This window comes from Aspergillus campestris (assembly GCF_002847485.1).
Source record: "Aspergillus campestris IBT 28561 chromosome Unknown P168scaffold_8, whole genome shotgun sequence".
Classification (NCBI taxonomy): Eukaryota; Fungi; Ascomycota; class Eurotiomycetes; order Eurotiales; family Aspergillaceae; genus Aspergillus; species Aspergillus campestris.
In genome coordinates, this window is record NW_020194343.1 from 1,196,964 (window position 1) to 1,221,879 (window position 24,916).

General features: G+C 51.0%; 8 protein-coding genes across 8 annotated transcripts; 5 read left to right on the forward strand and 3 right to left on the reverse strand.

Annotated features, from left to right (window-relative positions):
- Positions 1-150: 150 nt before the first annotated feature.
- On the reverse strand, positions 151-867 carry P168DRAFT_181023 (uncharacterized protein). The gene has a single exon (XM_024832951.1). The coding sequence runs from the start codon at positions 715-717 to the stop codon at positions 208-210; it is 510 nt and encodes a 169-aa protein (XP_024691893.1). The 5' UTR covers positions 718-867; the 3' UTR covers positions 151-207.
- A 508-nt stretch (positions 868-1,375) lies between these two features.
- P168DRAFT_181029 (uncharacterized protein) lies at positions 1,376-1,990 on the forward strand. The gene is made up of 3 exons (XM_024832952.1): positions 1,376-1,470; positions 1,529-1,794; positions 1,929-1,990. The coding sequence occupies exons 1-2, from the start codon at positions 1,468-1,470 to the stop codon at positions 1,769-1,771; spliced, it is 246 nt and encodes an 81-aa protein (XP_024691894.1). The 5' UTR covers positions 1,376-1,467; the 3' UTR covers positions 1,772-1,794; positions 1,929-1,990.
- A 43-nt stretch (positions 1,991-2,033) lies between these two features.
- On the forward strand, positions 2,034-4,782 carry pakA (mitogen-activated protein kinase kinase kinase kinase STE20; the record flags this gene model as incomplete). The annotated part of the gene is made up of 5 exons (XM_024836022.1): positions 2,034-3,186; positions 3,270-4,066; positions 4,120-4,219; positions 4,276-4,610; positions 4,678-4,782. 5 exons carry the CDS (start codon positions 2,034-2,036, stop codon positions 4,780-4,782), a joined length of 2,490 nt encoding a protein of 829 aa, XP_024691895.1.
- Positions 4,783-5,547: 765 nt separating this feature from the next.
- Positions 5,548-8,470, forward strand: P168DRAFT_291432 (ESCRT-0 subunit protein HSE1). Its single transcript, XM_024837408.1, has 9 exons — positions 5,548-6,055; positions 6,157-6,206; positions 6,282-6,316; positions 6,371-6,446; positions 6,498-6,596; positions 6,642-6,762; positions 6,818-7,453; positions 7,502-7,705; positions 7,760-8,470. Exons 1-9 carry the CDS (start codon positions 6,016-6,018, stop codon positions 8,254-8,256), a joined length of 1,758 nt encoding a protein of 585 aa, XP_024691896.1. The 5' UTR covers positions 5,548-6,015; the 3' UTR covers positions 8,257-8,470.
- Positions 8,471-10,621: 2,151 nt separating this feature from the next.
- P168DRAFT_319831 (oxidase ustYa family protein) lies at positions 10,622-11,621 on the reverse strand (the record flags this gene model as incomplete). The annotated part of the gene is made up of 4 exons (XM_024840317.1): positions 10,622-10,963; positions 11,030-11,151; positions 11,200-11,325; positions 11,381-11,621. 4 exons carry the CDS (start codon positions 11,619-11,621, stop codon positions 10,622-10,624), a joined length of 831 nt encoding a protein of 276 aa, XP_024691897.1.
- A 1,064-nt stretch (positions 11,622-12,685) lies between these two features.
- Positions 12,686-14,609, forward strand: P168DRAFT_328347 (S-adenosyl-L-methionine-dependent methyltransferase; the record flags this gene model as incomplete). Its single annotated transcript, XM_024841346.1, has 4 exons — positions 12,686-13,338; positions 13,399-13,908; positions 13,971-14,326; positions 14,447-14,609. Exons 1-4 carry the CDS (start codon positions 13,102-13,104, stop codon positions 14,607-14,609), a joined length of 1,266 nt encoding a protein of 421 aa, XP_024691898.1. The 5' UTR covers positions 12,686-13,101.
- Positions 14,610-18,032: 3,423 nt separating this feature from the next.
- On the reverse strand, positions 18,033-19,210 carry P168DRAFT_319833 (neutral protease 2-like protein; the record flags this gene model as incomplete). Its single annotated transcript, XM_024840318.1, has 3 exons — positions 18,033-18,052; positions 18,105-18,917; positions 18,985-19,210. 3 exons carry the CDS (start codon positions 19,208-19,210, stop codon positions 18,033-18,035), a joined length of 1,059 nt encoding a protein of 352 aa, XP_024691899.1.
- A 1,375-nt stretch (positions 19,211-20,585) lies between these two features.
- On the forward strand, positions 20,586-24,732 carry pan2n2 (poly(A)-specific ribonuclease). The gene is made up of 4 exons (XM_024834468.1): positions 20,586-20,998; positions 21,061-22,358; positions 22,416-23,531; positions 23,587-24,732. Exons 1-4 carry the CDS (start codon positions 20,870-20,872, stop codon positions 24,527-24,529), a joined length of 3,486 nt encoding a protein of 1,161 aa, XP_024691900.1. The 5' UTR covers positions 20,586-20,869; the 3' UTR covers positions 24,530-24,732.
- The last annotated feature ends 184 nt before the right edge of the window (positions 24,733-24,916 follow it).

The window sequence follows — 24,916 nt, forward strand, 5'->3', positions numbered from 1 at the left end:
TGGAAGATTGAAAGCCGACGAGACGAGACGAGAGAAAGAGGTGTGACCGCCTTGCACTGGATCCATCGGTCTGCAGGTGCAGTAGGCAGGTAGGTAGGCAGGTAGGGATACGGGGAAGAGAAGACACACAGCCGGGTTGACCGAGACAAGACGAGGACGACTACCCGTCTTTTGGTACCTGCAGGATCAAGAACGGCTGGAGTGTATTTAATTGCAGGAGGGAGGACGTGGCTGGGTAAAGGTTCTTTGTCTGAGGGAGGTCTGAACTCGGATGATCCACTTGTTTATGATTCTCTCATCTGAATAGACCATCCTGTTGACTTGTTGGTGTCTCACCTGGTGTTGTGTGACGATATATGCCGGTTTGGTGGTGTCCCCGCTCGGTACTCCTGAATCTGACCCGAACCTGACCTGAACCTGAACCTGAACTTGAACTTGAACTTGAACTTGAAACATGAAACTTTGGGATCGAACTGGTATTTGCTTGAGAAATACTACTCCTCCTGAGTGGTTGTTGAGATCACCCATGAAGCAGACGGTATTACGGCGAAGAACCTCCATACAGACACTGGTACTGATGGCCCCGCTTTTCCCGTGTTGACAAGTAAACAGCCGGACAGGCGCTAAAAGGCTGGTAGGAGAAGAAACCAATTTCATTCTAGAAAGGGGAAGTAGGAAATTTATAACAAGATTGATTGATGGAATAGTACAAATCATATTCGAGAGAGAGAGGTTCGATTACCTCTTACTTGGTAGTATCGGTCACATTGATAGTGTACGACGTGTATTGTGCGATGGACAAAGTGTTGACAGATCACCTTATTGTTAATGTATGGTCTTGAATATGACTAGGAGGATATCACCCAGAGATCAGATGCAGCAGACTATTATAATCAAGAATCCATGGGATAGATTCCTGAGACGTTGATATAGATACTATGATATGATACAATACTATATATAATACGGTATGTACAAGTACAAACGTGGTATGGTAAGTTAATATAATGGACTGGATTCTGGACTGATCTGGTTGGTCCAGCCGCCCGTCTGTGGCCTAACCCAGAGTACAGACAAACTGGCATCTGCTGTGTTATCTAAAATTATAAATAAATAATTATAAAATAGTTATAAAATAATAGGATATGAATATGAAAATATAAATCATAATAAACCATACTCACCAGTTAATAAATCAAGTAAAGGATGGCTGCATCTTCGAATTGTGATTTTGCCTCCACCCAGTCTGGAACCTCAGGCGGATCCAGCCAGAGCGGGCTCTCCACGTGCCAACCATTTTTCTCGACTTTTTTTTTTTCTTTCTCCCTTACTTTCTCTCTCCGCTTGGAATTCTTTCCTGCATTTCCCCGATCCACACTCCACTGGATTATTTCCACCTTTCCATCTTCTTTTCCTTTTCGTTCTCTTTTCCTTCCCCATTATACTCCGTACGATTTGATTCGATGGATGGTATTTTTCTCCATTCTTGATCGGGTGTCATTTCCCTCCTGATCGTGCCGTATCATAGTTCCCTCCTTACCGTATTGTCCCATACCATACCAACCTTCCAACTACACTTGACGATAGAAGCACCGCCTCAAGTGGCTCCAACTCCTGCTCTCCCAACCTTCTCTCTCTCTCTCTCTCTCTCTCTTCCTCTCTTCTTCTCTTCTTCTCTTTCGTGTCTCTTCTCTCTCTCTCTCTCATCTCAAGGTTCTCTCCACTTCCTTCCATCCTTGAAGACAAGGACAAACATTCACGCCTGGTTTGATTGGTGTGATTGAGTTCTGACCGGTCTGTCTTTCCCCTTTTCATTCATTCCTTCATTAAAAGAAAAAAAGAAACAATGGTCAAAATTACCACCAAATCGGAAGAAACGACACGTTAAAAAAATAATAATCATGCAGTTTTACTGACCAAGTTACCAGTCATCTCTCCCCCCACCCACACCACCACCACCAACCACCACCGCCATCAGACCTCTCTCCTTTACATCCTGTCACTCTCTCCATTCTTCTCGTCCCCCACACGTCATGAATCACGATACTTTCTCCTCCCTGAAATTTCGGCGGACCTCAAGCAAGCTTCACAAAGATTCCCCTAGCTTTACCTCTCGCATCCTCAAGAGCCAGCAGTCCAATACCACGTCCTTGAAACGACACCCCTCCGCCCCCGTCTATCCGCGTTCCAATAGCACCCCCGGTCGAGACCACCACACTCGCACCCGCTCCAACGCCTACGGGTCCTCCTCGTCCTCCTCCCTCGACCAGCACAGCGCCGGTCCCTCGCCCGCCCCCTCCAGCAACGACTTGGCTCACGCGCCTCCCCATCACGCCGCCGCCGCCTCCCAACAACAACCATCCCGTCCTCCCCACTCCGGTCGCTTCTCCCTGCAGACCCCCAGTTCCGATGAATTGACTAGTTCCCCCTTCGACTCCCGGGGCATGCTCACCGCGTTGGATGAGAACAGCGCCGAATTCGATCGTCCCGCCTCGTCCACCCGTCCGCCGCTCCCCCCCTCCCTGACCACCTCCGACACGCGGGGGCTCCGTCAATCCGCCAGCTTTACCGCCCTACACAACCGGATGGACGCCTTCGTCCACCGCAACGACCAGGACCGCTCCACCCCCCCCACCAACCGGTACTCCGATGAGGCCGGGGGGCCCCGGACCGGGCGGAGCAAGAAGGCCAGCTTCTCCAGCTTCGTCAACAGCATGCTCGGCTCGCCCAGAGGCATCAAGATCTCCGCCCCCGAGAATCCCGTCCATGTCACCCACGTCGGCTATGACAACCGGACCGGCCAGTTCACGGGCCTGCCCAAGGAGTGGCAGCGCCTGCTGCAGGAGAGCGGCATCTCCAAGAAGGAGCAGGAGGAACATCCCCAGACCATGGTCGACATCATGCGCTTCTACGAGAAGAACGCCCGGGGCGATGACGAGGTCTGGCACAAGTTCGACCACGCCTACCCCCAGCATCAGGTCGTGACGAGCCCCGCCCAGATTGACCCCGTCGGCGCCGCCGCCTACGCCGCCGCCAACCAGCAGCGGACCTCGCCGCCCACGAGCCCCCGGTTCCCCCAGAATCACGAGGGCAGCTTCGAGAACCCCGGGCCCCGCCACCGATCCCCCGCGGCGGCGGCGGCGGCGGCGGCGGCGGCGGCGCCTCTCCGCCCACCGTGCCCGCGATGTCCCCTCCGGTCGGGGGCCTCGTCCCCAACCGGGCGCCCCCCAAGCCCCCGACGGCGACCACCATGACGCCCGCCCGACCAGCCCCGCAGCCGCCCACCGCCGCCCCACAGATGTCGGCCACCATGACCCGACCGCCCGACGCGTATCCCGCTCCCTTCAACGCCCCGGCCATCCCCATGATCCCCGAGACGGAGCCCTTGGCGTCCGAGCCGCACCGCGCCCGGTCGCCGCCCCCGACGACCACCCCCACCGCCACCGGGGCGCCCTACGGGCCGCCGCCCGTGGTGGCCACGCCGACGCAATACCAGCAGCAGCAGGAACATGCCATGGCCGCGGCCCAGCAGGCGCTGGCCAGCAAGCAGCTCGATCGGAGTCGCAGCCAGCGCCAACAGGCGCCCGCGCGGCCCGACCAGAAGCCGGCCGCCGCCGCCGCCGCCGACGACCCCGCCGTGCAGGCCGCGCAGCGCGCGCCCGCCGCCCGGCCCCGGCAACGGCCCCGCCAGAGCACCGCCATGGACGTGCGCGCCCGCCTCAACTCCATCTGCACCCCGGGCGACCCGACCAAGCTGTACCGCAACCTGAACAAGATCGGCCAGGGCGCCTCGGGCGGCGTCTACACCGCCTACACCAACGGCGCCCACGACTGCGTGGCCATCAAGCAGATGAACCTCGACCTGCAACCCAAGAAGGAACTCATCATCAACGAGATCCTCGTCATGAAGGACAGCAAGCACAAGAACATTGTCAACTTCCTGGACAGCTACCTCCACGGGTTGGATCTCTGGGTCGTGATGGAGTACATGGAGGGCGGCAGTCTGACGGATGTCGTCACCTTTAACATCATGAGTGAAGCCCAGATCGCCGTGGTCTGTCGAGAAGTACGTTCCCTCACCAATTTCGCCGGGAGGTCCAGTTGACTAACTGTTTCCAGACCCTCAGTGGCTTGCAGCACCTCCACTCCAAGGGTGTCATCCACCGTGACATCAAATCCGACAACATTCTCCTTGCGATGGATGGCAATATCAAGCTGAGTCCGTTTCCTCTTTCTTTTTCTTATTTATTTTTTTCGTATTCTAACAACTACCAGCCGATTTTGGTTTCTGTGCCCAGATCAATGACTCGCAGAACAAGCGCAACACCATGGTCGGTACCCCGTACTGGATGGCCCCCGAGGTCGTTACACGCAAGGAGTACGGCCGCAAGGTGGACATCTGGAGTCTCGGGATCATGGCCATCGAGATGATCGAGGGCGAGCCGCCGTATCTCACCGAATCGCCGCTGCGGGCGCTGTATCTGATTGCCACCAACGGCACCCCGACCATCAAGGATGAGCACCAGCTGTCGCCGGTCTTCCGCGATTTCCTGCATCTGGCGCTGAAGGTTGATCCGGAGAAGCGCGCCTCGGCCCATGATTTGCTCAAGGTATTTCCCACCCCCCTCCTCTTTCTCCTCGTCGATGGTGAAATCTCAGACTGACTGACCCGTTTAGCACCCGTTCATGTCCCTGTGTGCGCCACTGTCGCATCTCTCCCCGCTCGTGAAAGCCGCCCGGGTCAGCCGGGCCCAGGAAAAAGCCCAGAAGGGTGGACACTGAGCGTCCGGGCCCCCGGTTTCGTTTATATATTCCCCTTGTGTTTTTGTCTTTGTCCCAGATACCCATGCCTCTTGATATTCCGAAGCTGCTGGACGTGTGATCTGTCGGTTCTGCATCATGGCAGATCCTGTCTCCATCCCTCTGCAGTGTTTCCGTTCCCCCATTCCACCCATAGATAGCGATGACTTGATGATGACCCATTTCCTTGTTTGTTATTTTCGACTTGTTTCCCCACCGATTATGATTTCTGTTTCGACGACCGATATATCCTTCTATATTGATGATCTCGATTGTATCGCTCTGTGTCTGCCGTCGTGCAAGTTGTGGTGCGGTGGACGATGCTGTAAACCTGGGCGGTTGCCTTGCTGCCGCTACTGTTCTTTTAATCCACAGAGTGATGCTCTAGTGTCTGTGATCATACGCTGGAAGGATCCTCTTCTCTTCCTAATGAACGCGCCATCATGTTTGATCTGAGCGGTTTGCGAAGTGGGCGCCTGGCCAGCTCTGTGCCTTATGATTAATGACTTGTCTGGGGAGTATTCCGGGCTATGGAATAAAAGTATCTTACTTGTATTTTCACTACGGAGTATATACCTCTCTATATAAAAGTAGGACGGAGTAAATATGACCCATAAAGACCAGTGAAGTCACCCCCTCGCTTAATCCGGCCTAGCGCGGGCCGCGCATCCGCGTCAGAGGCGCAGTCACTCTTCACTTACTAACTAGTAGTTCTCCAACCCAACTAGTTAGTAAATCGTCACTTCTCTTCAACCTGGTCACCTTGTTCAGCTGCCTTGTCTCGGACTCTTCTCTTCCTCCCCTCTCTTTCTACTTCGGTGATACCCGTCAATCTACTAATATACATACATCATCGCTGGTGGTCATCCCTACCACACACTTCCATTCTCTATCGTCTACCCATTCCGTCACTTGACTGCTTGCTAGTGACGAGTCTGTCGCCTGGGGCATCAGCTATCTCCCCTCTCCGTCTTCCCCCGCAGTCAACCACAACCACCACCACCACCACTACCACCACCTACCTACGTACCACCTACCTACCAGATTAGGGACTCGCCACGCATACCCAATCTACCTATCGCACCAAATACCGGAATTACACCCTACACTACCTGGATAGCGGAACAAAACCGGGTGGATTCCCTCGACACGCACCTCTTTCCTACTACTCCTTTAGTTCCCGCCCGACAGTGAGATACACTCCAGGCAACCGTGATGTTTCGCGCTCAGCAGAACGCTTTTGACGACGCTGTCGGTAAGGATTCTTGTTTACTCTGGAGCCTGTTTGTGGATTGGTTAGGTGGAGGTAATGGGTGGATTGTTGATTGTTGATTGCTGATTGGTTGCGTTGAATAGCCAAGGCGACGGATGAGAATCTTACGTCGGAGAATTGGGAATATATTTTGGTATGACCCCTCTTTGGGTTGAAGGGGGGATTGATGTGGTTGAATATTGGAGGTGCGCTGACATCCTGTCAATAGGACGTCTGTGACAAGGTCGCTGGGGAAGAGTCGGGGTAAGCTCTACCCTCTTCCAACGAAAATCGGACACAGCTGATGATCTCGAATAGGCCGAAAGATGCCGTCGCGGCCCTGATCAAAAGACTGGCGCACCGGAACGCAAACGTACAATTATACACACTGGAGGTTGGTCGCGATGGTCGTATTCGGGCGAGGTTAATACTGACGACATCACAGCTGGGAAACGCGCTCGCGCAGAACTGCGGCCCCAAAATCCATCGCGAACTCGCTTCGAGAAGTTTCACTGACGCTCTTCTTCGTCTGGCAAATGACCGTGTGAGTATAATGTCTGCACTGGCTGTAACCATACTGACTGGTTAGAACACCCATCAACAAGTCAAGTCGAAAATCCTCGAGCGCATGCAGGAATGGACGGAGATCTTCGCCAATAACCCTGATTTCGGGATCATGGAGCAAGCCTACATGCAGCTCAAGACACAGAGTAAGCCATATTGGAAGACACAGGGTACCACTTAGAGGAGAAGCTGATCGCGTAGACCCCAACCTACAGCCTCCGTCTAAACCGGGAAAGAGGGAGATCACCGACGTCGATCGCCAGAAGGAAGAAGAGGAACTCCAGATGGCGCTTGCGCTCTCGATCCGGGAGAAACCGACCCCGTCTGGCGCACAGAAGGCCCAGTCTAGTGCTGCGGCTTCTTCCTCCGCTGCCGCCGGTGCTGCCGCGACTCCTGCCGCAGCGGAAGCTCCGCCATCGCAACCTGTCCCGCCGGGCACTTCGGCCGCCACAGTCTCCCGGGTCCGAGCGCTGTTCGATTTCCTGCCGTCCGAGCCCGGTGAGCTCCAATTTCGCAAAGGGGATATCATCGCCGTTCTTGAATCCGTGTACAAGGACTGGTGGAAGGGCTCGCTTCGCGGGCAGACGGGCATCTTTCCCCTCAACTATGTGGAGAAGCTGCCGGACCCGACGGTGGAGGAGCTGCAGCGGGAGGCGCATATGGAGGCGGACGTGTTCGGGCAGATCAAGAACGTCGAGAAGCTGTTGACACTGCTCAGCACGCGGAGCCCCGACCCCAATGCGCAGGATAACGAGGAGATCACCTCGTTGTATCACTCGACGCTGGCGATCCGGCCCAAGTTGATAGAGCTGATTGGGAAGTATTCGCAGAAGAAGGGTATGTCCATCTCCAGTTATATAAGCGTGCGTATGCTCACAGAACCAGACGAATTCACCCAGCTCAACGAGAAGTTCATCAAAGCCCGCCGGGACTACGAATCTCTGCTGGAGGCATCCATGTCGCATCCGGCCCAGCCTCAATACGGGAGACCCGGCCAATCGCCGTATGGATACCCGCCGCAAGCCGCGGGCTATCCTCAAGGGCAGCTGCCGCACGATCCCCAGCGCTACTTCAGTCCCCGTCCACAAGGTTCGTCTTCCTCTCCCCATTCCTATACCCATAGAACGCAATCTAACGGCCTAGACTCCCCATCCCAACCAACCGGCACCCCCTACTACAACCCCGACCAGTCCCAGCTCCAGCCCACAACCTCGCACTCCCCGGACCCCCGCATGCACACACCCCCCGCCGCGACCCCATACCAACAACAACAAGCCCCGACAGAGCCCTACCAGCCCGTTTACCACCGCCCCGAATCCACCTACGACCATCCCCAAGAACTCGGCACATCCGTCTACGACTCCCCAGTCGACCACCACCCGCCTGCAACCACCACCACCACCGCCCAACGAGCCCCGTACCCGGGCGGCCCGCCCCCGTTCCAACAGCAGCAGCAGCAGCCCGGTGGCTACGGACCCGAAGACCCCGCCACCCCAGGCCAGACACCCTACCCCGCCCCGCCTGCTAGCCAGCCTCCGCCTGTCCCCGGGACGGGTTCTACGCCGGCACCTTATCCGGGGTATCAGGCTTATAAGCCGGGGGGGATGGCTGGGTCGAACCCGGCTTCTTACTATCGATAATGTGGTTACACTGTTTGTTTAAGATGATGGATGATGGATGGTGTGGACTGATTGACTGAATACTGAGTTGACTGAATACTGAGTTGATGGTTTGATTGAATCGAGTTGAGTTCTACTAAGTATTACCAATACTGTTACATCTCATTTAGCCTTGACTTTGTTATTACCTACTTAGCTACTAGTTAGTCAATGGTGTGTTTCTCTTTCTTTCCGGAGCTTTCTTTTTTTTTCTTTTTTTTTTTTTTTTTTTTTTTTTTTAGTTTTTTACTGCGGAGCGATATGCTAGCAAAAGAGTAATCAATCAACCATCACCCAATCAACCAATCAGGCAAAAAAATATAAAAAATATAAAAAATATAAAAAATAGATAAGTACGGTTCACTGGGGGTACATCTAGCAGCCCTAGCAAAAGCAGTAAGCCCACGTGATACTTGTCGATATATATGAGTATAGCCTGAGTTGCCACCAGACCAGCGGCCTCTCGTTGAGTCTGCTATCGTATTGCTTGTATTGCACGGGATAAATAGATAATATCGTCATACGATGTATTAGTTTGATAGGTAGTGAGGTGGTGAAGGGTTTGTTTGGGGATGAATACTCTGGACCATACTAGTTAAAAGCGCCATACTACTTACTTACTGCTCTCTACAATAAGCACATAGGGATGTCTTATGATAAGCTCCACGCCTTTGTATTCACATCACGGTACAGGGAAACCTGGTCAACAGGGAAAACCTGGTCAACAGGGAAAACCTGGTCAACAGGGAAAACCTATAGCAAGGCAGTGGGACCGTTTGCTGCAAGTTGAGATATTTGGAAGAACGGAATAGGCTGTGTAAAGCGTCTGGGCAGGTATTTCAGTAGCCAGTCTAGAAACCGTAATATGAATTCCAACCCATACCTGTAGCCCGTGTGAAGACACTTTGTGTCTAGATTGTTGTGCTTGTTTGGTGAATTTACTGTAGAAATGGTAAATCAGACTTGTCTTCTGGTAACCACTTCCATATGTAGGACTGAGTACTTACTTACTTCCTGATTATATCACCCATTAGTTGGCTGTTTTCTGGTAGCCATCTCGGAATAGAGACTTGACCACTGACCAGCTATTGATATTCATCCCAGTCAGCTGGTATCTAGTAGCCATCTCTGGATATCGAGCGGAGCACTTGCCCACTGTTCACACCCCATCTCCGTCAGTCATCTGCCGATAGTCGCCTCTGAATATAGGATCAATCACTTACTTTCTAAACACATCCCATCCCAGTCAGCTGTTTTCTAATGGCCACATCTGAATATAGGGCTGATCACTTACACTCTGTTTATATCCATCTCAATCAGCTGTCCTCTGCCAGTCATCTCTGAATGTAGGGCTGGTTACTTACCAGTTATCCACAACCTATCTCAGTCAGCTGTTTTGCTCATAGTCACGTTCGAACATAGATCTGATCACTTACACGCTATTCATACCCATCCCAGTCAGCTGTCTTCTGCTAGTCGTCTCGGGATATAGGACTTATCACTCACTTGCTGAACAAATCCCGTATTAGCTGTTTCTGGTAGCTACCTCTGAACATAGGGTCGATCACTTACTAGCTAAACACATTCCACATTAGCTGTTTTCTGGCAGCCACTTCTGAACATAGAGGGCTAATTACTTACCCACTATTCATACCCCATCCCATGTCAGTCGGCTGTCTTCTGGCAGTCACTCCCGGATATAGGGCTAATCACTTACTGCCTATTTATCTCCCATTCCGTATCAGCTGTCTAGAAGCCGTCTCTATGTATAGTGCTGATTACTTACTCCTTTGTGAGGATCTATCCCAATCAGCTTGTTCTTCGATATTCCCAAAGATGGGACTGATCACTTACATACTGTCCATATCCCATACTAGTCAGTCATCATTTGGTAGCCATCTCCGAGTATAGGAATAGTCACTTACAGCCTATCCAGTTTTAATCTCTCCGCTCAAAATTCTCGTAGTCACTTTTGAATACAGGACTCGAGACTTACCTCCTATCCGCATTGAATCCCAGTTAGTTCAATCTTCTAGAAGGTCACTTCTGAAAGCAAGGTGGGGGATACTTACATCCTGTCCACGTTCGAACCCAGTCAGTTCAGCTCCCTGGCCACTTTTGAATGTGAGGTTAGACACTTACAACCTGTCCCCATCCCATCTCAGTCAGTAACGTTATCTGGTGATCATGCGTCATTATCGCTGCTTTATCATACCTGTACTTTCTGGTCTTGATCATTCCTTTCAATGGTCGGACAGCCAATATAGAAAGTGGATTTCTCGCGCGAGGAGCTAGACCCTGTTTTCCAACCTGAACAACAGGAAGGAAAAGAAGGGAATCATCAAAGCTACTCCTGTAATGGATCTGGCACATAGATTGACTGATTCCACTTTGGCGCCTGATTCTCCAGCGCCCATTGGTGGATCACGTCGAAGTCGCGACAGGTGTGGGTGACGTTCGCATGGGGTCGAGAAGTTCCAGTATTCGTATCCCATTGCCAGATGATGGTTGAGATGTCCGACGAACACATCAGACTCTGCCGGAGCGAGTCAATGCAGTGGTCTAAATGGCCTATATCCTGGAGTCCATCCTCCTCCTCCTCCTCCTCCTCTTCTACGCCAACAGTGTCTCTGGCGCCGTGTGAGCCGTGGGGCTCATCCACACCCCATACCTTCAGGCGGAGCTGATTCTAGATTTGTATTATCTGTTAGCATGGCCTCTATCCAAACGATCTTTATCTTTCGAGGGCAGATACCAAACAATGTAACTGGTGGAAAACGTCGATTCCAACAACGTAATATCCCGGGGCTTCGGGAATGGGAGCCGTCTTCACCGGTAGCTTGGCAGCTTGTTCCAATGGGATCTTCGAGATACCGGCTGTGCGATGTGAGAATGCTTTCATTAAAAGGGTAATGACTTGCTGACCTTGATATAGATCCTCCCACGACTGGCGGTTCTGTTTCGTTGGTCTCCCCATGTACTTGGTCGTGTGGTTACCGAAGCCGGAGTCAAATACCCGGGTTTTATAGCGAATGAGATCCTGTACCGGGGCTGTTTGCACTTAGAGTAAGCTCTTCCTTTGAATGGAAATATGGGTGTAGAATACAGTATATCTCATTGGGGATCCAGTAGTTCTTCCTGTTCCGCAAAGACATGGGAACCGTGATGAGGATGAGCGAGAATATAACCATCACGATCCACTGGATGATGATGACACGCTGGAACCACTTGCGCTGGTTGTTATGAACTGCCAAGGGCACGAATTCCTCATGTTTATCGAGGAAGTGTCTTCGCTCTGCATCCGACTCAGGCAATGGTTCGCCGTAGCAACCCTTGTCACCAGACATAATTAACAAAACTGAATCATAGGCATAGAAGCCCAGGAGGCTGCGGGGAATAGGATAAAAAAGGAGGATATGGGATACAGATTACTCGAAGTGAACCAGACCGCCAAAACGCGAGCCCCTTGCAGATGTTTTGAGCCATCCCTGGTTTGCAACTCAGCCCTAACTACCATGTTGGAATGACCTTGCCGAGGAATCTCCGGACCGAGTGTCTGATGTCGATTTGGATGACTTTCTCAAACTGTCTCCTCGAACGGACTGCCCCTAACCTTGTATCCGACCATCCGGAATTCTTGAATAGATCAGGTAGAGATTGGGAAATAGTTTTTGACCAGTCTTTCAAATTACAATTTCTCATTACTGGTTTTGCCTGATCACCAAAAGGGGCCGTGGCGGTAATGACAGTCTCTATTAGGGATGCTAATTGTACGTGACACCAAAACTGTGGATGGTTTCAAAAGCTGGCTAACTAGGCTCAATGCATCGTTATATGGGTTCATAATCAACCACAGAACAAAGTAAGTTTATACTAAGGATATCTCAGTAGCGTACACTATAAGTCAATACCACCTCCTTCTACCTCTCTCACATGCGCCATCCACGTGCAGTCATGCACTGAGTATCACCAGCACAGTTACACCAATCCACCACCATTCAGTCTTCCGTCCTCTCAAACCAGGGAGAGGACTTTGTGGCGTTCCGTCAAGGTCACTGCGGACGCGACCCCCCTTTAGATGTAGGACAACAGCTGAAGATTGCCTATCTGGGAACCAATTGATTTTTCATCCGGTAACCTGCCCATCCGGTTGGTGAAGTTGATACTACTGTGTTACCATTTTTGTCGGTTAGTGGTGTTCCACGACGGAAGTGAAATGCATGTTGGATAAGCTAGCGTCAGGGGGCGCTGGGTCTAATCTCATGAGGAGCGATGTGGTTTGGATAGTGGTGGGTATATTCAGTGAGCGAGGATGATCGTGGCGAACTTGGATCATGTCATGCTATGCCATGATTGCTTTTGTCTGCGGGGTTGCTCAGCTGTTGATAGCGCTGTACGTGATAAACATGGATATTGCCGGGTATCAGTCATGTCACCCCTGGTCAGATACCGCTTCAGGATACTGGTGCAGTGCTGTCAGATTTCGACTTGCGCGATTTCAGTATTGAGGGGGTTCCTGGATAGACGGAACTCGGACAAGGGGATGTCCGGTACGCTCTACCGTGTGACAGGACCTGATCCAGACAGTCAGAAGGTAGTAGATGCAATGGCTCCGAGCGTGCCATGGCTCCGAGCGTGCCATGTCACGCATGTGTGGGCACTTAAACCATGACAAGGTTCTAAAAGGGAAGGGTTACAGGCACGGGTCATCAGTTTGCGGACCGGTTACACAGCGGAGTGTCTAACAGGTATTAAAGGGCTGCCGTCTCGGATGAATCTCACCATGACAGGACTGTTGATCTGTTATCTCTGTGTGATATTGTCAAAATGGACCTCATCGAGCTGTCAAACACTGTGTCGGAATCGGCCCGGCTGATGTCGGGCATCCTGGAGGAGAACAAGGTGAAACTCTCGCCTGATCCCCAGTACCCCGATCCCAGCAGCCTCACATTCCCCAACGCGGAGGCGTTCCACGATGCTCGCACACAGCTTCGCGATGCGGCGTTGCGTCTCGTCTATTTACTGTCTGGGAACCATGAGGCCTTTCGGTCGATCCAGTATAACGTACGTGGGCCGTGAGAACAAACAAAGCAGCCAACAGACCAACTTACTAAGAACCCACAGTTTGTTGTCTCGTCAGTCCTGGAGATCGCCTGGCGGTTCAAACTGCCCCAGACCGTGCCTCTCGATGGCTGCATCAGCTACGAGGACATCGCCGCGAAAGTCGGTCTGGACAAGGCCCTGATTGAAAGAGTAATGCAGACTCTCATAACGCGAGGCGTCTTCCAGCAACCGGACCCAGGCCATGTCTCTCACACCCGTCTGTCCGCCACACTGGCCACCGAACAATGGCCGGATGTCCTGTTCAACGTGATCTACCGCTGGGGGAACCCTGCCATCATGCACATCGCGGATGCGTTGACGAAATGGGGAGCCAGCCCGAAGCCTAACGAGGCTGGATACAACATTGCCTTGAACACGGACAAGACCATCTGGGAGTCTTTGGACCAGAACCAGGTGGCCCAGGAGACGTTCGGAAAGCTCATGAACACCGTGTCCAGTTTTCTCGGACCGATTGACACTCTGATAAGCGGGTACGACTGGGCCGGCCTGGGGGACGCCATCGTCGTTGATGTGAGTAGTGTCGAGCTTGACTGTATGCACTGTGGAGTATCCACACTGACCAACACACGTAGGTGGCGGGATCCCTGGGACACATCAGCCGAAAGCTCGCCGCTCACTTTCCGCAACTCGAGTTCATTGTGCAGGACTACGAAGGCGTCTGCCGCCAAGGGGAGGCCATCCTACCGGCCGAGTTGCAAGGTCGTGTCCGATTCCAGCCGCACAACATGTTCGAGCTGCAGCAAAAGAATCCAGAGAAGAAGGTTGTTTACTTCCTGCGCCTCATTTTGCACGACTGGAGCGATGAAGAGTGCTGTCGCATTCTACGGGCGGTCGTCGCGGGACTGAAACAGGGAGATCGCGTCGTCATCCAGGAACATATATTGCCAGAGTCTGGGACGGGGTCGCTCTTTGTTGAACAGCTCCTGCGGTTTGTTTTCCTTTCTTTCTTTTTGCTTCCTCCTTATTATTTATCGTATCCTTTCTTTGTCTCTGCCTTCCTTCCCTTTTTGCATTCCCTGTGCTATGGACTCGAGCTGACATACGCCAGCACCCTTGATATGAACATGCTTGCCGCCACCAACGGCCAAGAGCGCAGCGCAGCGCAGTTCCGACATCTGGTGGGCATGGCAGACCCCAGGCTGAAGGTCGCGAATATCACTACGCCCGCTAATTCAAATATGGGGGTTGTCGAATTAGCCTTGGAAGACTAAATGTAGGGCGTGTGTTGTCGGGAAGTGGTCCTTCGGCGAACAGAAACAAGGATAGACTTACCCCAGTAAGACTTTGAGAATGCATAATGACTGAGAATGAATGGATGTTGCCCTATCCAGTACATGTGGTTGGGTATCGTTGTGCTTCTATTACATACGAAATAACACACTGTCCACTTTCTTAAAATGATCTATAATTCACTCTGGGTGTTAAGCTATTTTGATCAAATATTCATAAGATGCCTCTATTACACATGATCTGGTACCATGATAATACATATCAACACTAATATGGGTCTATCTGACCATATTGTTAGGCACATTCACAAAAAAAACACTGGTCAAATAATTCATGTCTTATCAGAGCACCAGAATTGAAGGTACATATGATAGAAAATATGTCAGTTCGGAATCATATTACCATATTTTTGCGGCCCAGAAAAGGCACACTAATTTACAACTGTATGCGGAGTCGACTCCTCTAGGATAACAAAGCTCTAATGTCTCCGTACTAATACGCGCATTGCCACGCCTCCCACAGGGTCCCGCAGCTTCTTTATTCAGACCGCTCTTAGCAGCCCTAACATACCCCCATCATTCACCATCACAAGGCTAAATAGTGGGGAGCAATGCGTTTTGCATCTATCAAATACAAACATACTCTAATTACGCGAAAGTGGGACATTCCTGTATCCTGACTAGTCCAGAACCTCGAAATCCCTTAGTTATATCAGGAGGTAGTTCTGCCATCTCATCTCAACACTCGGGTCTCTCACCCTGCGCGTGGATGCATGTACCCTATCAGATAGTCAAGCGGTTGATAAATCAAGGCATACGTCATTGAAATGTGTAGTTGCCTACCCTTGCGGTGAAAGGATAGATTAGACTTTCATAATGCATAATTCTAGGATAATGAAAAGGTATTTATATCATATCCTGTATCGCCCGCTTTGTCACTTGGAAGAACTCCAACCCCATCTAGAATCCACCCTCTTTGTGGCTGCACTGGTTGTTTTTTTTTTTTTTTTCTTTCTCCTATACAACCACTAATAGCTCAGGAAACCATTTGCTAAAAATGCATGCCGCGTATTTACTGGTCCTGGTCTCTGCTCTTGCAATGGCTAGCCCGATAACTGGTAACACTGGATTGGATAAGCGCCAGGTTTGGATAGCCATGAATCCTACATATTAAAGTCTTCTATATATAGAGCTGATAGTGATGCTTTATAGCTTGTACGTATCTACCTCTACATATCCTGATTTCAGCTAGCTAGTGTTGATACTTGATAGGATGTAAGTATCTCTCTCTGTATCTATCCACTATATCGGCAGCTGACGGTGATGATGATAAATAGACCGTAAGTATATGTCTGTCTTCTTATATTTATCCACTATCTCAGGAAGCTAATAATAGTCATAATAAATAGGATGTAAGTGTCTATCTCTTTTGATTGAATATCTCAGCTGGCTAATAACGACCGCGATAACCAGACGGTAAGTATCTATCTCTATATATGTTGACTATTCAAATCAGCTAATGATAATGATACTGGATAGCTTGTGAGTACTCATCTCCTTATATCATAACTCACTTTTTCAGCTAGCTAACAATAATGATAATAAATAGAGTGTAAGTGTCTTTCAGTCTGCAGAAGGATGATTACTTAGATTAGCTAACAGTGATGATGCTATATAGCTTGTGAGTATCAATCCCACTCTAAGTATTAACTATCTTAACTGGTTTCAATAATGGTAAACAGACTGTAAGTTCCATCTCTCTACATATCAATTGATTATTCTAGTAGCTAACAGTGGTGATATTGAATAGCCGGTAAGAATCTATCTCTCCAGATAGTGATCAACTATTTCAGCCAGCTAATAATGATGACGATGATGATGGGTAGATTGTAAGTATCTATCTATACAGTGTTTGGTTAATCCGAACAATCAATACTTATGATACTAAACAGCTTGTGAGTATCTATCTCTATATAACATATGGTTATCTCTGTCAGTTAATCATAAGAATGATAAATAGGGTGTAAGTGTATCTCTTCCTACAGTGACTATTTCGGTTAGCTAACAGTGATGATAATACATAGTCGGTAAGAGACTATCTCTTTATATGATAGTTGATTCTACTCCAGGCTTTCAGCTAGCTAATGATCATGATGTATAGAATGTAAGTATCTATCACTCTATATAATCAGCATCTAGCTAAAGGCAATCATAACAAATAGCCGGTAAGGGTCTATCTGTCTATAAAGTGATTGACTATTTTAGCCAGCTAATAGTGGTGGAATGGGTAGCTTGTGAGTGTCTATCAGTCTATAATGGTTGACCGTTCCAGCCAGCTGACTATCCTGATAATGGAGGGAGGCAATGTTGTAAGTGTTCCCTCCCATATGACAACTACAACTAAATTTACTGAATATTCTCAAGGGGGATTAAGAAGCAGTCAAGGTTCTTTGAAACCCAGCCGGTTATTATGGAGGAACGAAGGGCTGGCTTTTTTCGAGACATACATCGTTTGTAGCCTCGATGCAGGTTTTTCCCATGCTGGTTTCCCTGTTTCTTCTTGCAAATGCAGAGGCTTTGTTCTGCTTTATTTCGATATGTCTCTGGCTTTGCTGTACTACTATTCTGCGATGGCTAGCAAATCAGAAGACTTGTGTTTCTGTTTCACTTGATTCCACCACTCTTGACTGTATTACATGTTTCCCTTGCCGGGTGATTGATTATTATCATTGTTACGCAATGATCGGAGGGTTCATATACAACGCAGATAACAATTTCATATAGTTCCCGAGATGAACGGTTCAAGTATGTATGACACTCTAGACACGGAAGAAAATGAAGAGATCTTAGCTAAGGCTCAAGAGGCCTGGATATCCTGTCACTGTCAGGATGATGTTCGAGGGACGATAAAATGCTGTTTTGCTAGATACGCAGAATGATGATTCCTAAGTTGGAATCGACGAGGTTGTTAGGGCTAGGGTTAGTGGCTTGTCGCGTTGAGATCAGACGAATGGGTACCTGATTACCGGTTCGTTTATACACCATAAGCAAGGTAGATGTTAATGGGTACACTGGGTGGAAACTTCTTGGTCCGACTTTTTCTCCGATATTAGGACAGGTGAAAGGGGATGGCCGGGGGGTAGTAATTGGATTTATGTTGCTTGACCCCATATTGATATTGACGTGTCTCCACAGTAGACTGATATGCGCTACTACCATGTATCAACCCGCCGCTCTCGGGAGGATGATACCCCGGACTCAGCGGATGTAAAGCATTATTTAGATTGTGCAATTTGAATCACATTGTATTACAGGTATGTTTCAGCATAGTCTGACAATAATTTGACACTATGTTACAGGCACCGCTACTACCACCACGACAACAAGCTCTCGCTGAGTCCCGGACTAGCAGTTGAGATACACAGCTGCAACCCATCGTCAGTACATATCACCTAATTGTTGACAAGAAGGACATACCGTTGGCAAACAGCGAATAAGTATCCGCGTTGTTAAGGGCATTGTCCGGGCTCAAGGCAGCAACCGCATCATACCCATAGCCAAAGTCCTCCGTACCAGGGTTATACACACCCGGCGCATGAGTAAGTTCGTGCAGCGTGGTGGTGGCTTGGTCTTGGTCATGACACACGGAGGTCAGAGGCGGGATATCGGTGTAGTAAAGATCGCAATTGGCAATGGTGTTGGTCGTCTGCGTGGTCCAGGCGAGCACATTGGGACTGCACCACTCGTCGACATCATAGCAGTAGTAGGAGGTCTGGCCGAATGTGGTGGAGGAAGCTTCCGCAGCTGCCGCTCTGAGGCGAGCAGCGACAATACCGCGAGTCTCGCTGTCAGTGGTGCCAAAGTACTCCTGGAAGCGGACATCAGGGCCCGATTCGGCAGCATCGGCAGCCTGGCTAGCTATATAGGCGGCATTTTGCAGCGCCGTGGTCAGCGCAGACTGTTTGTCGTTCGAGGGACAGGATTCCACTGTTGTGCGCTTGTGCATTGTCTTCATGGCAGCTGCGACCTTGGAGGCCTTGGGACCGTCAACATCGATAACCAGCTTGTTAGACTTGAATGGCATAGAGCCGGTGATAGTACTGTTCTCCACTACGGGAACACGTCCCACCGCGTGAAGGGTGACGTGGCCTCCTTTGCTGAGATTGCTAGTACTGGCAACATCAAACTCGTCCTCATAGACATCCCCGGGGGCCAGAGAGGTAAGTACATCCTCAGTGAGGCCGCTGCTCTTGAACAGCTTCTCCACTCCCTCGAAGGCAATCTCGGAATCTGGTGTATATGTGTAAGGAGAACAACTTATGGCGGGGAACCGGGGTGAAGGAGATACAAAACGTACCATCATGCTGGAATAAAGCAACCTTCTTGACCGGAGCAGTGTCCTTGAAGAAGTTGATATGGACAAAGGTGACATCCTCACTGCCGACGTTCTTCACAACAGCTTTGATACGAGTGTCCTCGACCCGACTGAGAGTGACATCCAGTCTAAGAGACGGGGCCTCACCCAGCGGAATGGCAAAGACACTGGGCAGAAGAACAAGGAGAGCGGCTGAAGAGGTCCGCATCGTGAAAGACCTTGAAAATGTGTATAGAACTGGAGGTTTTCCTGTGGTGAATGACCATTTCGATCATTTGCTGGTCATGTTGCCCTTTTTATACCAATCTCTGATATATCTCCACAGGCTTGCCTGTGTGCTTTGAATCAATACCAGCTATCGAAACTCGTCTATACTCTATCCTCCAGTAGTACAGCATCCATATTGGAAATGCTCCTAACCGACCTAAACGGGACGGGCTCCGTTCCTTGATCGGTGCCTATGCGTATCGGTGTCGTACTTGACTTGGCTTGCGGGAAGCCGATCAAACAGTATATTGTGTTCTGTCCGGCGCTGTCAACTTTGATACGCGTATTCTGACACAGCGGCGGCTTCAATGGCGTGCATCTACCAGCACACAAACTTTTTGGAGAACGCCTAGTTTGGCGAATCCCCAGCCTAAGAACGTTCGACCGCATTGTCACCTCGAAGTGGCACGGACGGCTGTCTGATTTCTCTCTTTCCGCCTTGGGGGGTCTATTGTTCGGACTTAGAGTTGCACAGGGAGCGAGAGCCATACTACTGGCGTTGAGCAGCGGTAAATAGCATCAGGCTATGGCATGAGTCTCCTGATCGGAGAGTCAGAAGCAACCGACAATGGTTAGCATGGATGTTTCATAACCACGACTTGACATTAGCCTACCTTCAGAGATGCTACTATCTCGGGGGCAGAGCCGCCTCAGACCGTGTCTGTTTAGGGAACGCGCGTATGATGGGACCTCGTTCAAAATCTCGAGAACTGAACTTATTTTGCAAGGGGTTGGCATGTGCTAGCCCCGCTTTGTAGAGAGCTCTCGTCTCGAATCCATAGCATGGCTATAGGGGTTTGAGTTAGAGTGTTCGGGTGGGGAGGGAGCTATGTGGCAGAGGATTATCGAAGAAGTTTCAGGTAATCGGGACACCAGAAAGAATTATTGGTACTGTCGGAGTTATAGATATGGCCGATATGATGATGGAAAGAAAGATGAAGATTGAAGTCAGTCTATACTCTATAGAAAAGGCGGACGACCGCTGGATGCCTCAGGTTTTAATTGTACGCCAGGTCCCTCATAGTTAGGCACATGGCATGCAATATGGTCAGAGTGTATGACAGACTCATTTTTACTGGTCTTTATTATGGAATGTATAGCCTCAGTAAAGAGCGATGAGCATACCATAGCCAGCGATCTAATGTCACTGCTGGAGAAAGAGTATGCTGTATAGTTGAACGTGGACTGTCGTTGATGCTATTGCCTATTTGGGAAATCACCGCCTGAGGCCGCCAACACACCACGTGACAGCGTGTCCCACATCACCGCTGCCCGTCTGGTCATCGCCGTCCATCGATCAGGAATGCCAAACCTGGCCTGGGGCCCTTTTCCTTCTTTCTCTCTGTACAGCCTTCTCTTCTTTCGGGTTTCGGTCTCCGCAAATCTGCTTCCTCATACGTACCATTAGCCGCTGGCCCTGAATACCTCCCACCCATCATCATCGTGCCTGAACGATCCAACGGCTCCCCGCAATCGCGTGGCTGAACGATGCCCACTCTCGCTCTGGTTCCGGATGGGCAGTTCCAGTTCATTCTTTGAAAGACGGGATATCTATCGACTTTATTGAGATCCATCTAGTTGGAATTCTTCCTTCCTCCCCATGGAGGCCGACTGGGATGAGCTGTCGCGCATCCCCGTGCCGGCGCCAAGCTCGCACGCTTTGCCGACGATTGCAACAACGATAGCTTTCGACGATGTGTCGGAGCTATTGTGGGTCGGGAATGAATATGTGAGTCTTTTTTCGAGGATGGGAATTATCGATGCATTCTAATGTGTTTCTGATGTGGATAGGGCCGAATCACGTCTTTCTACGGTCCTGAGCTGCAACGGTATACCTCCATTAGGGCCCATCCGGTCTCGGAGGGCATGGTACGGCAGATCCTCTTCCATGACCGAGGCGTCATATCACTATCGTCAAAGAGTATTCACATGATCACGCGGCGCGGGTTGACACAATGGCACATCACTCACGACGATATGGTCGATCTTCGCTGCATGAGTTTTACCGCGCAGTTGAACCGAATTATCGTGGCGGGGTGCCAAAAGGCGATGTTCACCATTGACATTGACAAGGGAACAATAGTGGATAAACTGCCGACTGAGTACCACTATACGATGATGAAGAAGAGCCGGTATCTCTGTGCTGCGACGGACACGGGGTCGGTGAACGCACTCAGCCTGGCTGATTTCCGCGTGGTCAAGTCGTGGAAGGCTCATGGAACGGCGGTCAACGATATGGATGCTCGAAATGATCTCTTGGTCACCTGTGGCTTCTCGATGAGGCATCTTGGGTCGCCCATCGTGGATCCGTTAGCCAATGTTTACGACCTCAAGACGCTTAACCCGCTTCCCCCCATCCCATTTCATGCCGGCGCCGCGTATGTGCGCATGCACCCCAAGCTCCACACCACTAGCTTTGTTGCCTCGCAGACCGGACAACTGCAGGTGGTAGACCTCATGAATCCCAATGCCATCAATCTGCGCCAGGCCAATGTGTCCTTCATGCTGGGCATTGATATCTCCCCGTCTGGAGAGGCCCTGGCCATCAATGATGCAGAGTGTTCTATTCACCTGTGGGGCTCCCCGGCAAAGATACATTTCAATGAAATGAGCAAAGAAGCGGAGTTCGCCGACGTGGTCCCTCGACCGCCGCCCTTTGACTGGGCCACGGATACCCCCCTGAACATGGTCGGCATGCCCTATTACCATGAACGTTTATTGTCGGCCTGGCCTAGTCACCTTGTCTTCGAAGTGGGCAGCCCCCCGAACCAAGTCGACCAGGCACTGCTCCCGTACCTTCGCCCGGCCGAGGTCGGTCACTACGCGCCGAATCCGAAGAAAACCCGACGTAACCAGGTCGAAAACACTCGTGCGTTGACTACCTCGGAGCCCGCCCTCATTGCCCCGAAGTTCCTGAGCGAGAAAGCCAGGGAGCAAAGTAGGGCGAAATCCGAAGGTTCAGTAAGTGACACTGCCGAGGCCCTGGCGGGCAGCAAGATCAACGGAGAGGGCGAAGACGATCCATTGCTCAAGTACAGCAACGTTGAGATCAAGTACAGTCGATTTGGTGTGGATGATTTTGACTTTAGGTATGAAGATGGTCCTGTCATAAGTCGGTCTCGTAACGTGCTAACTTCCACAACTAGGTTCTATAACCGGACCAAGTTCTCCGGTTTGGAAACACACATCGCCAACTCCTTCACCAATGCTCTTCTTCAGCTCTTCAAATTCATCCCCCTAGTCCGAAACGTCGCCCTACAGCATGCCGCGAGCTCTTGTATCTTCGAGAACTGTCTCTTGTGTGAAATGGGGTATCTCTTTGATATGCTGGAAAAGGCGAATGGCCAGAACTGCCAGGCTACTAATTTACTGAAAACATTCAGCAGCTATCGCGAAGCATCGACCCTGGGATTGCTGGAAGAAAATTTGACGAATAAGTCCCTTTCCTCAGCCATCCAGGCGGTTCACCGATTTTTCCTCGGACAAATCGCCCATGACTACCGCATGATCCTTCCCGGGTCGGATGACCTGGACCACAGGCTCGCCACGATAGCATCAGAATCGATTCGGTGCATGTTCTGCCACAATGAGATCGTTCGGCCCGGAAATTCGCTAGCCAGCGAGTTGATCTACCCGGCCATCGATATCAAGCAGGCGCGCAGAAACCCGGCTTTCCGATTCTCGAATATCTTGCGGGCAAGCATCGAACGTGAGACGCAGAACAGGGGCTGGTGCAACTACTGCCGACGCTATCAGCAAGTGACGATTCGCAAGTCAGTGCACCGCATGCCTCCCGTGATGATGCTCAACGCCGCTTTGAGCAACCCGCTCTGCCGACGACTCTGGGCGGTCCCTGGGTGGCTACCGGAGGAAGTTGGAATTTTCGTTGAAGGAGGGCAGATTATGTGCTTCGAAGGAGAGGACCTCCGTGTGCGCGTTCAGGCCAACATGCCGGGGCTTGTGGTGTACGAGCTGGTGGGTCTGGTGTGTGAGATTGATGTCCCTGAGCACCAGAAGGCCCACCTTGTTTCTTTCATCAATGTCTCCGTGTCTTCTCGCGAACCCGAACCCCAGAACCGATGGCACCTGTTCAATGACTTCCTCGTCACAGAAGTGGATAAGGACGAGGCGCTCCGGTTTAACCAACCATGGAAGATCCCCTCTGTCCTGGCTTACCAGATCAAGGATGCGCGTCACGCCGTGGACGATTCGTGGAAAAACACCCTCGACACCACTCTGCTGTTCCGCGATTGGTCACTAAAGTAAGTCCAAGTTTATCAAGACAACATCTTCACCTACTAACTTGGCTTGTCATAGCGGTGGTCGCCCGGTAGAGTCGCGGGTGACGCTTTCCGAGGACGAAAAACCTTCCCCCGGTACTCCCGTTGCGTTGGATACCGAGTTCGTCGACCTGGAAAAGGCCGAGATAGACGTGAAAGCCGACGGCTCCCAGGAGATGGTGAGGCCCAACAAGAGTGGTCTTGCCCGGGTATCTGTCTTGCGAGGCTCGGGACTGCGCGAAGGCGTTACATTCATCGACGACTACATTACTATCAAAGACACGATTGTCGACTATGTGACGCAGTATTCCGGCATCAACCCTGGCGACCTAGACCCCAGAACCAGTCAGCACAACCTGGTCCCGCTTAAAGTGGCATATAAAAAACTGTGGCTGCTGCTCAACCTGGGATGCATATTTGTCGGTCACGGCTTGGCCTCCGACTTCCGGAAGATCAACATCCAGGTCCCGAAAAATCAGACGGTGGATACGCAATACCTCTACTTCCACCCAGGAAAGAACCGTCGGCTTAGTCTGCGGTATCTCGCCTGGGCGGTCTTCAAGGAGTATATCCAAGAAGAACCCGTGGACAACACCCAGGGCCACGATTCTATTGAGGATGCACGCATGGCCTTGCGGCTGTGGAAGAAGTTCCGTGAATACGAAGATGCAGGGATCGTATCGCAGATGCTGGAGGAGATATTCCGCGAAGGATCCAAACTTGGGTTCCGGCCACCCCCTCGCAACGGAACCGTGACCGTTCTCTCCCGGCCCGGCACTGCAGTCAGTATGCAGAACGCCAGCGGCCGAAACACCCCCAACGTGCCTGACCCTGGAACGACGGCAGCGACCGCGACCGTCCCCAGCGCCCCCACGACTCCTCGCCAGGCTTTCCGACGCTCCATTGCCCTCACCCCCAGCAATGGCACATTCTCCGGCCCAGGAGCAGGGGATTTCTTTGGCGGGAGTCCGCTGAAATAACGACCTTTTCCTGTAGTGGAAACAGGCGAATCCTGACGACCTCTCACGATAGTATATTTTTGTGCATGGTATGATTGATTGATCGATGGCATGGCGATAGAAGTTTGTCTCCTGGTTGCTACGATGTACCCACCTGGCTTCAAAGCCCGGTCAGTGTTAGTTTATTCAAGGTAGTTAAGCTAGAGACTCCAATTGAAATTCACAGTAAATTCAAATTCTACACCCGCAGCATTCTGCCGTGGATACCCCATATTCTTTACCCTGCGTAATCACCTGGCTTGTGGTTTGTTGGTTTGGTTCATGGAGACCGTAGTGGGGAATGACGTGGTGGATGACTGAGTGCCTGACTGCCTCATCCCGCTAGCTGGACCGGAGTCCGTCTGGTTC

Excerpts from the sequence above, each read along its gene's own strand:
- P168DRAFT_181023 (XM_024832951.1), bottom strand. The coding sequence starts at position 717 with ATGATTTGTACTATTCCATCAATCAATCTTGTTATAAATTTCCTACTT.
- pan2n2 (XM_024834468.1), top strand. The coding sequence starts at position 20,870 with ATGGAGGCCGACTGGGATGAGCTGTCGCGCATCCCCGTGCCGGCGCCA. Across the intron at positions 22,359-22,415 it reads GTGGATGATTTTGACTTTAG|GTTCTATAACCGGACCAAGT; the intron begins GTATGAAGATGG and ends TTCCACAACTAG. Across the intron at positions 23,532-23,586 it reads TTCCGCGATTGGTCACTAAA|CGGTGGTCGCCCGGTAGAGT; the intron begins GTAAGTCCAAGT and ends GGCTTGTCATAG.
- P168DRAFT_291432 (XM_024837408.1), top strand. The coding sequence starts at position 6,016 with ATGTTTCGCGCTCAGCAGAACGCTTTTGACGACGCTGTCG. Across the intron at positions 6,056-6,156 it reads CGCTTTTGACGACGCTGTCG|CCAAGGCGACGGATGAGAAT; the intron begins GTAAGGATTCTT and ends TGCGTTGAATAG. Across the intron at positions 6,597-6,641 it reads TTCGTCTGGCAAATGACCGT|AACACCCATCAACAAGTCAA; the intron begins GTGAGTATAATG and ends CTGACTGGTTAG.